Raw genomic sequence first — 10346 nt, forward strand, 5'->3', positions numbered from 1 at the left:
GTAGTACCTAATAAGTTCTCCTTGGCATTCCTATCTTATAACGCAAAACTTGAGGTAGGATCTATTTACTCAGGTTCTCCCCTTTCTTTTCTTCCAATCATCTTAACTCCTTTTCCGCATGGAAATGGGATTTCCTCGAAATTCACACATGATTTTTGAGTTCCGAGACCTGCTTTGGGATCTTGAGGACGTCCCAGGAATTGCTGCACTTGATTAACAAGGACATGGTGTGTCCCTACTCAATCAGGGACACAATGCATCCTTTCTTGGGTCCCACTTTGAGTCCTCCCTTTGAGTCCCAACATTAGGGGTTGATCCAAGGCTTTGTTTCTTGCCCAGTTAGTCGATGGGACAAAGTTAGTTCAGAATCCTTTATAATCTCCCTCAATTGCTTCATTTGACACACATGCAATGGTAGCACACCCAAGCAATCAAGAAAGCAAGAGCAAGCAAGCACGCACATACTTCATTTAGACAAGCCATTGTGGACATCCCAATTTGTCTTAGTACATTTGCAAGGTGAAAGCAAGGAGGCTTGGAAACATCCTTTGAAGAAAGAGAGTTCTTCATTTCTACATTCCATTCTATCATTTAAGCATTCAAGATTCAATCATGGTGTAACAAATATGGATTATGAGTATGGCTTAAACTACTTTAGCCTTGGGGGCTTGGTATGCTTCCTAGCTTATCCTCAAATCTATGCATTGTTACTTCATCATCATTCCAATTCAAACTTCATGCTAGGGTTTGGATCTAGGGATTTATATTTTGGCATTGCACATTCAAAGCTCATACATGAGCATCACACACATTACTATTAACTCAACAACTATCCATAGAGGTGGAAACCACCAAAACGGGGGGTTGACTAAGGCAAACCCCTACATAGCCACCCAAAACACCCCATTTTCAGATATCAATAGATTCCGTAAGGCAAAATAGCCACCCAAAACACCCCATTTTCAGATATCAATAGATTCCAGAAGGCAAAATAAAGTACAGATTTGGATACCCTTTTCATGGAACTTCAAAAGTGTGAAATATTTCTTCCCTGCTAAGAAAAGTCACTTTTGCTCAGAACAAGCAGGAATTCCAATTCAATTAATTGACTCCTTCAAAATAAGTACTTCATCTGCTTTTGTCAATTCAGAAATTTGTACTTTGCATTCTTATTCATAGATTTAGAAGTAATTTACTTCCATCTCAAGGACATGGTGCATTCTTTTACCTATCTTCATAATCGTTATATCTTGGTTTGAGTTGGTGCTCTGCTGTCATTTGGTTTGCATTGACCTACTATTATAAAAGTTGACTTTGCTAGGACAAAAGATTTTTGGGTTTTGAAATTTGATAGTTTTAGGCCCAAATCCAACTCTGTTCGTCGACAGGAGCAGCATAACAAGTAGAAATTCACATTCAATTACTTGACTCTTTCAAGATAAGTACTTATTTGCTTTTCTCAATTCAGAAATATGTTCTTTACTTTGCATTCTTATTCATAGATTTAGAAGTAATTTACTTGGATCTCAAGGACATAGTGCCTTCTTTTATCTATCTTCATAACCGTTAGATCTTGGTTTGAGTTGGTGCTCTGCTATCATTTGGATTGCATTGACCTACTAAGATTTAACATCCTTGAGGATTGGTTGGAAAGAATCCTTCTCCTTGATCACATCCTCTTGAGGTGTTAGGCTATGTGATGAACTTAGGGCTTATTTCCTTGATTAACTTTTCTCCCTATACAAAACCGCATGTGTAATGGTACATCTTGGCCATAGATTTGTGCAAGGTGATAATCTGAGGTGAATTATATCTCCTTTCATATCCATTCTACAATAGTTGCAGATCACCTTGCCATATGTTGTTGTTGTTATTGTATGTTTCCCATACCTAGGCTTGTCATGCTATTTTACTTGCTGATGCCATTTTTTCCTCAAAAAAAATGAAAAATCTTAACAAAATGAAAAAAAAGGAAAAAAGTAAAATAAAAACATTTTCAGCAATAAATACTTCGAAAAAATAGAAAAAAAAAACTATTCACTTAAAAAACCTAACAATAAATTAAAAAACGAACAAAACGTAACCCCAACATCTTTCTAAAAATGCCTTGAAATAACCCACTAAACAAAAACAAAACACACCCCTCTAAATCTGCTGAAAATGCTACTACTAGGAGCTGAGTAAGAGCTGAAATGAGCACTCAAAACACCTGCTAATTTTTGTGACATCACTGCTGAAAACAATAGTAAAAAATGATTTAAGATGTGAAACTTTGTTGGGCGAGATGATATCATACATGTATGATCAAGTGTTTCCGACAAAACTTTGAGTGTTTTGCCAAGTAATTGGTTAGTTATATGCAAGTCACGGATGAGTGTTTTAATAAAGCTTGGGGCTGTGTTATGAATAAAGTTATGAGCTGTTTAGATTTGTGAATACTTGTCAGTTTTTCATCTATGAGCATGATAATTCATGGATCCAAGTTCGAGTATATCAGTTAGGAAACAAGCAGATCCTAACAGCAAGGGCGCTGAAGTTGGTTAGATGAGAAACGGATGATGCACAATGTACTACTAAGGTTACACGAAGATGGATAAAATGATGCCATGACAAAACTTGAGACAGATGAATGTAAAAATTAGGTTGAAGAAAATAATTTAGGCTGAGAAAAATTCAAGTTGTTATGGTTATGGTTAAAATTCATGTAGCATATTGAACAATTCACTTTAGTTGATGGAAAGGTTCACTTCACAACATTACTCCTGTGCCTTTGAATAATTGCTTGTCTGTGAGCAAAGGCAGTGTTCAGCTTTGGTTATATCCGCTCCATGCTTGCTTAGAGAAACAGTATCCTAGCTCTGACATTTTGGACCATCTCATATCACAAGAACGATGTATGGAAACAACCCGAAACAAGTTCACACGCTGAAGCTTAAATTTTCAAATGCCCATGATTTTACTGAATGAGTGATGAAAAACTAGTTTTCTCATGAAACAAGTGTCTGGATTAGGTGCAAAGTCTATTCCTGTTATATTTTGAGATTGCAAAGTACGTTTCTCAACTGGTAAAGCATTAGATTGCAGATTTCTGGCAGCTGCTTGATACTGTATACTTTCCCTGTGAGATAAGACAAGGTCAGTTTATAACTTCAGCTGGTATTGGTTATCAATTATAGTTGGGCTGATTTGACTTTGCTAAGAACTGAAGATAGATAAAAATATTTTTGTTCACATAGAAGCCTCAGAAGTACCTAGATAAACAACCTTAACATTAACATGGTATTTAGAACATTCTCAACTCTTCATGGGTTCAATTGACATTACTTTTTATGATGCACATTCTAAGAAATATGGATGAAAGCTTTTAGAAATAAATCTGTTGATGGAAGATTTTTGTTCATTGTAGTCACTTTGATTTTATGACATGGTGGGAAACCATGAAAAAGGACATTTTAATTTAAACAATGCCAGTGCTTATAAATGAATCTTATGAGCTTCTTTAACTTCCAAATTGTTATAACTATTGAGATTATGGTTATTTTCTATACATCTTACTAAAAACATTGATCTGACTTTGGGCATTGCAGGTTATTGATCGTGGTGAGACGATCTCTGTAATGGTAAACAGGGCAGATAACCTTCGGACTGAGGTTAGGATGCATTTTCATTTTTAGAGGGTTTATGTAGTTCAAACAAAGGAAAAGTTCCTAGAAGGAATATTAAGGTGGTCTGAAAGTTGTTTCGGTTATGATTACAGGCAGAAGACTTTCGGAGAAATGGTAATCAGATACGCAGGAAAATGTGGTTCCAGAATATGAAGATAAAGCTCATTGTTCTTGCTATTGTCATCGTCTTGATTCTCATAATATGGCTCTCTATATGCAAAGGGTTCAAATGCTAGCACTTCTTAAGTATTGGTACAATTTCAACTATTGGTGTAAGGGTATGCATAGCATCTGTATTCTTACCGTTTCTTTCCATATTGACATCAATTTTCTTGGGAGGGGATTTTATCTGCCATTTATTTGTGTTTAAATACTATTATTTCAAATTTTGTGCTTTTTGGTGGGGGTCTTGTATATTCCTGTGATTACAGGAATTGCTTAGTAAATGTATTTAGTGTATAATATCAAGGCTTTGTTTCTCTTATCAGTTTGTAGACATGACCTCAATGCTTGAAAAAAAAAGTACAATTAAAGTTTAAACGTGGGAAAAAGGCTACACGACTCTAGCACAAAGAAATTAAATTACTTCACATATGTAGATTTCTAGATTTTGAACTCTTGCGAAATTTTACCTTACATTGGTTTTCATGATAATGAATTCAAATGAAAAAAGGTAATCATTCCAGTTGTTGAAGTAAATATATTTTTAAACCAATTTATGTTCAGTTCCTCTTTGATGTTTATAGGGCACCTAGAATTTTTATTGATCATAGGTTTTTTCGTTTTCTTCTGTCTGTACTTGAATGCAGGAATCCCTGTTCATGTTTTATGTGCTGCTTCCTAGCTCAGATTGTTCAAGTATCTTCTGCTTTTTGTGTTGCTTTTGTGGCTCGCTATGCCAAAAATTGAAAATTTGCAGATCTCAGCTCTTTACCTCAACTCTTTAATTCTTTTGTAAATCCTTTTTATTCTTAAGATATGCTGTATAAACATAATAGAAATTTAATTATTAAAAATTTGTCTAGGACAGGATTTAATATGTACTTTGGCATAGATCCATGTAGGTTCATGGAGAGAATATTTAAGATTCTCTATTCTTTTCAAGATTATAAAGATTCCACCTTTATATTTCAAAGCCCAATAACTTTTACATTTTATAGTTGTGTTTTGGGATGGGTAAGGAGTGATTGTGGACATTTCAAGGGCATATGAAACATCCAATTCATTTACGGCCAGTATATTTCTGGCAAAGCTCTCTACATGGAAATCACAAAAATATTCAGCTTTTTTCTTGGTATTCTCATAATTCTTTATTTCATCTTCAATGTTCAAAGTTTGTTAACATGGAATTATTGAGAAATTAAACATAAATAGGAGAGATCTGGAATTTGTAAATCTTTAACCACCCAAGGGCAAACCTATAGATACTGGTGCAATATTGTCCCAAAGCCTGTGAATAATTTTATGTAGGAATCAAACGGTACTTAAGATGTAATGCTATTTCAAATGCAAGCTATTTGATAGTGCTTATGCTTTCTGGTTGCTTTCCATCCTTTTAAACTTTTGACTATTGTCCCAAAGCCTGTGAATAATTTTATGTAGGAATCAAATGTGGTGCAGTGCAAGACTAGATGTACCCCCAGTGGAGCTGATCTAGTCCCCAACAGTAACCACACAATGGAAAGACAACACAAGAATACAAGCTCTGATACTAAACTCAACTTCTTTATTCATAAAACAATTGATTACAAGCAATGTGTTGGGCTGTAAGGTCTTCCTGGTTACGACCAGTTACAAAGGCGATGATAGTAATAGTTCTGCAAGATCTCAAAAGATCCAAATAACTCCAACCCCAGCAAGCCCAGATTTGTAGCAGCACAACAAACTTGAGAGGAAACGCCAAGCAAGATCTAAACTCGTGCCCGCAAGCCACCAAGCAACCTTCTTGTTTCCAAGCCCAAATTTAGCTACTAGCCCTACTCCCAAATTCACAACTCTAGATTCCTAACTTGAATCTCTACTACCTCCCCAACCATGTCTAAGCACAACCCCAACCTCTGTTTTATACTTGCACGACTATAAGTTGGCCTGTTGCAAATAGAATCATCTACAAACCCAAATAAACTTAATTTGCCATAGTCATCTTACAATAATCATTTAATGCACATAGGATAAATAACCAAGACCCCAAATAGGTCCTCACACATCCCACAACATGCACAACATGAATTAAATGCACTAAGTCGACTGATCAAAAATTCCAAGAACATTTGAGTCAAACCACTGAGTGTCAATAAAAGCCACCAAGCAAGCCAAGCACATGGCAAGCACACCTAGCAAGCATGTTCATTGAGCTCTCACAGGCATCACTGAGCATAGGTTCCACAGAGCATAACATCAACCAAGTACCACAAGCTTAACCAAATTCCTTCAATCACAGAGCTCCTTGGGAAAATCTATGACCAAAAACTCCCCAATAATGACTAGCATCACTTCCTTTCAATAGTCCACCAACTCTAAGGTCAAAAGCACTCCAACATAAAGAATTGCCAACTACCCCAGGATGCTCCTACATCAGACACTCTAGATGGGAAAATATGTTCTTAATAGTTGGAAGAGCATCTTCTAAGATTCAACATATAAACCCCAAACTAGTTCTTCACATACATGTCCTCCAAGTCTGCAACTTGTACACTCTTCCCGTTGTTCCACTTTTGCAAATCCTTTTCAGCAAGAGAAAACTGCTTACCTTGCTTCTTCATATGTATTGTTTAGCATATGATGTTAGTGTATTCTTGAATACTAAGAGGGGAGAGAGGGGGAGGAGAGGGGAGTGGTGTGAATCAATAATCACCAATTCAAACTTAAAAAACCTCACCCAATCAAACTGATCCGAACTGATAAACATTTGAACCTCTTAAACATTCAATCAACACAATAGGTAGAATGAACTTTAAACATGCAACCATAAGAAGAAAAAAAAAAAATAGACACCATATTTATTTCATGGAAACCCAATTTGGGTGAAAAACACCGTGTGAGATGATACTCACAAATTGTGTACTCTTCTCATATATGCCCTATTAGGAGCTTGCCTTGTTAAGGGTTACCCAAGAATCATTAAATGTCACCCTATTAAGGCATTTTCCTATACACCTATCAAAGTCATTACCCTACTAGGAGTAACTTGGCTAGAGGATTTTGAACATTCATTAGAATGCCACATGGTTATATAATTTTACAATAGGGACCTATTAGGATCCACCAGATTAAGGGATTTTTTTGTTATAATTGTTAGAGAGTAACCAAAAGAAAATGGTCTATAATTCACACTATCTTTGCTAGATCAAATCCAATTATGCAGTGTAATTCAACAACATAACCAAAATTATACTCAAACTTGATCTCACCCAATCCCAACACTTTCTCTATGATTGCAACCTTCTCCAACTTTCTAATGCACTTGCAATCAACAATCATAACTTTTATTCTTCATTGCTTAACCCTTAAGTAGAACTTCTTTCCATTGTCTTAATAAAACCTAAATCCAATGATTCAAATAAAATGTGGTATTCCAAAATATATCTAACCATCTATTGATTACTTTCCCTTGATTGCATTAGGTTACATTTGATCTACACCTTGGAAATTGTTCCAACTTCATAAACCATTTTTTACCAAGACATAGCTTCTTGAACACTCCTCACATATTATCTCGATCAATGTGTTCTCAAATCTTTCCACAAATTATGCATATACCTTGGAATTTATTGAAAATCTTAATCGATTCCAATAATAATTTAAAATTCACGATCGCTCCTTGAATCTTTATCAACTATTCTTTTTCACTCGTTCAACTATTACCTATTTACTTATTTGTTCTTGTTCACCTATTTCTTCCTTTTCACCTGTTTGTTCCTATTTACATGTTTGTCCATTTCTTGATAGCATCACTTCTACATCACCAAATGTAATGTCCCTACTATTAGGGTTAGTTTGAGACAAGTAATTCCTGCAAAATAATGGTTAGAATCACAAAAATAACAAAACTTACTATATTACTCTACCCACTAATATAACCCCAATCTTAAAGACGTCTCCAAGTTGGGATTCCTAGCTCATAGCTATTTTGCGGTCTTCTCGGAAGCGCACCCCTCATGATTCTTCTTGGACGGGCATCTTCTATCCAAAGCTACTCACATATGCATATGTTGACAACTTCAGAATATTCTGGTGTGTCGATTATCGACCATGGCGGACAATGGAGATCTTAAATATCTCACATGCTCCATGCTACGATATCAACACTAGGCCATGTAAGACAATAGAGATCTTAAATATCTCACATGCTCTATGCTACGATATCGACCCTCGGCTATGGAAGATAATAGAGATCTTAAATATCTCATATATTCCATGCTACGAGTATCATGGGTATCCATGGTAGTAACTTCATAGGTTAACACAATATTATCCACAAGTATGATTCATTGATATAAATAAATACATAAACATAATTAAACAAATATAATCCATAAATATACCTTTCATACCTTCTTCTTTTCCGAGTCACAACCTTTCATAATACAAATCTTTTTTCAAAAAGTCACTTCCTTATTTTCCTCATGATATTTTCCTCTACCATTTTTCCTTTTTGAACTCCTCTCTTCTCCTCTTCCTTTTTTCCCTTTCTAAAATAAACTCTCCTCCCATTTATATCTTAATTTTAATGAGTCATGTCTATTTGTTAAATCTCTCTTGACTTTTCATTAGATTTAGTTAATTTATATTATTCTATGTTATATTATTTATTTACTTACTTATTTATGTTTAGTATGAAATTTTATTTAGAAAGTTAACATACTTTCTACAATATTGTCTCTTGTATTTAATTTTATTTCTTTATTTACTTTTTGAAAATTTATTTATTTTTTAATTATTTGAAATATCATACTAAATATTATTTCATTAATAATATAGATTAAATAATAATAATTTCCTAGTTTTCTAAATACAACTTTATTATCATTATTTATTTAATAATATTTTATAAACTAATTATTATTAAAATTCTATTTTAAAATGGGGACATGACACCAAACTACCTTTAATTGTGCACATTAACAGGTGCTATCTTAACCACATCATCTTGACATCAAGACCAACCACATCCTATGATCTATCCAACTAATTCATTATTGATCTAAAGTAACATTCAAGTCATTTAACTATCTGTGATTGACAGTTTTAGAAATTACCTAGTTTGAGTTCATCAACCATAACTAACTTAATTCTTCACACTAGTAGGTTCTATCATAAACATAACATCACGACACATAGATTAACCTTCCTATAGGATAACATCACTTAATTCATAGTGCAACTCATCCTTTACTTAATTGATACATGGGAACATGGTAAAACACTTAGTCAAATAGTTGACATCAATGAGAACCAAATAACTAATTTACCTTACATCAAATATTATTCTAGTCCTTATCAGCTCATCATGTAATATCAATGAACCAATCTTCTCATCAATAAACTCAACCAAAAATTGCTCCATTGTATTTCTTCATCAATTATGCCAATTATGTACTCCCCCTTAGACATTGATGGCAACATTATTATATCACTTCAACATCTTGATGGAAACATTCTTTCATTATTCTCCCCGTGTCAATACTTTGTCTTTGATCTTCATTTCTTCTGTAGCAAGTCTTCTTCCTTGATACTTGATCTCTGTCAATTAATCTTAATCAATACTCCTCTTTTACTCAATATATCATTCAATACTCAACTCCCCCTTTGATTGATCTAGTCCATAACCAATATCCTCCCCCTTTGGTACTCATCTACCACTAATGTTGTCTTCTCGTTTGACAAAAATGACACAGGTAACAAATAATTTATCTTTGCCTTGATTTCGCCTCTTCTTATCCTATGATGGTCCTTGTTTTATCTTTATTTTCATTGCATCTGCTAAGACTTATCCCTCAATGAAGTAGTCCATCTCTACATCAATTCATACATATTATATTGTGATCAAAACATATGGAAAGACGTAACTGCATTAGTCCCTAATTAATTAAAGATAGGGGAATGACCCCTAACCTACCTCTGAGATATTCAAAACTCTCTTTTGGTAGTGGCTTCTTGGTGTCAAAAATCACTCCTTTATAGAAATGTACTCAAGCCTCACCTCTTTCTCTTGTACTTTCTCCATTAGAAAATGGTACTTTATAGAAATATGCTTTGTCTTTGAATGCATCACTAGATTCTTTGAAATGTTTATTGCACTTGTGTTGTTGTAATGTAAAATCACTAGTTGCGCAACCTTCTCACAAATACCTTCAAGAGTTTGTCTAATCCATATCACCTATTGACAATTAAGGGAAACATCAATATTTTAGCCTCTGTAATAGATTGTAAGATACAATTCTTCTTCTTGCTTATCCATGACACTAATATTTCTCCTAGAAAGAAAAATACACAACTTGTACTCTTTTTGTCACCCATATTACCATTCCAATAAAACACATTTAGACTAAAATATCCTTCTGCATACCATAGGCCATAGTCTTTTATTTCTTTAAGATATCTAAATATCCTCATCACAACAATCATATAAGATTCTTTAGGATTTGCAAAAAATCTTGCCACTATATCAACTACATGTGC

At 34.3% G+C, this 10346-nt stretch overlaps 1 protein-coding gene across 1 annotated transcript in view; it reads left to right on the forward strand.

The window, feature by feature from the left end:
* The window catches only part of LOC149576134 (vesicle-associated membrane protein 721-like), a 109559-nt gene extending 105354 nt beyond the window's left edge, over window positions 1-4205 (forward strand). The window contains exons 4-5 of the mRNA XM_089816436.1: window positions 3588-3650; window positions 3758-4205. Coding sequence (XP_089672562.1) covers window positions 3588-3650; window positions 3758-3901 — 207 coding nt within the window. The 3' untranslated portion in view covers window positions 3902-4205. The remainder of the gene's footprint in view (window positions 1-3587; window positions 3651-3757) is intronic.
* Window positions 4206-10346: the final 6141 nt, after the last annotated feature.

The sequence above is a fragment of the Cupressus sempervirens genome, chromosome 1, assembly GCF_028749045.1.
Source record: "Cupressus sempervirens isolate cs-2001-9-10 chromosome 1, ASM2874904v1, whole genome shotgun sequence".
In the NCBI taxonomy this organism is placed as follows: domain Eukaryota; kingdom Viridiplantae; phylum Streptophyta; class Pinopsida; order Cupressales; family Cupressaceae; genus Cupressus; species Cupressus sempervirens.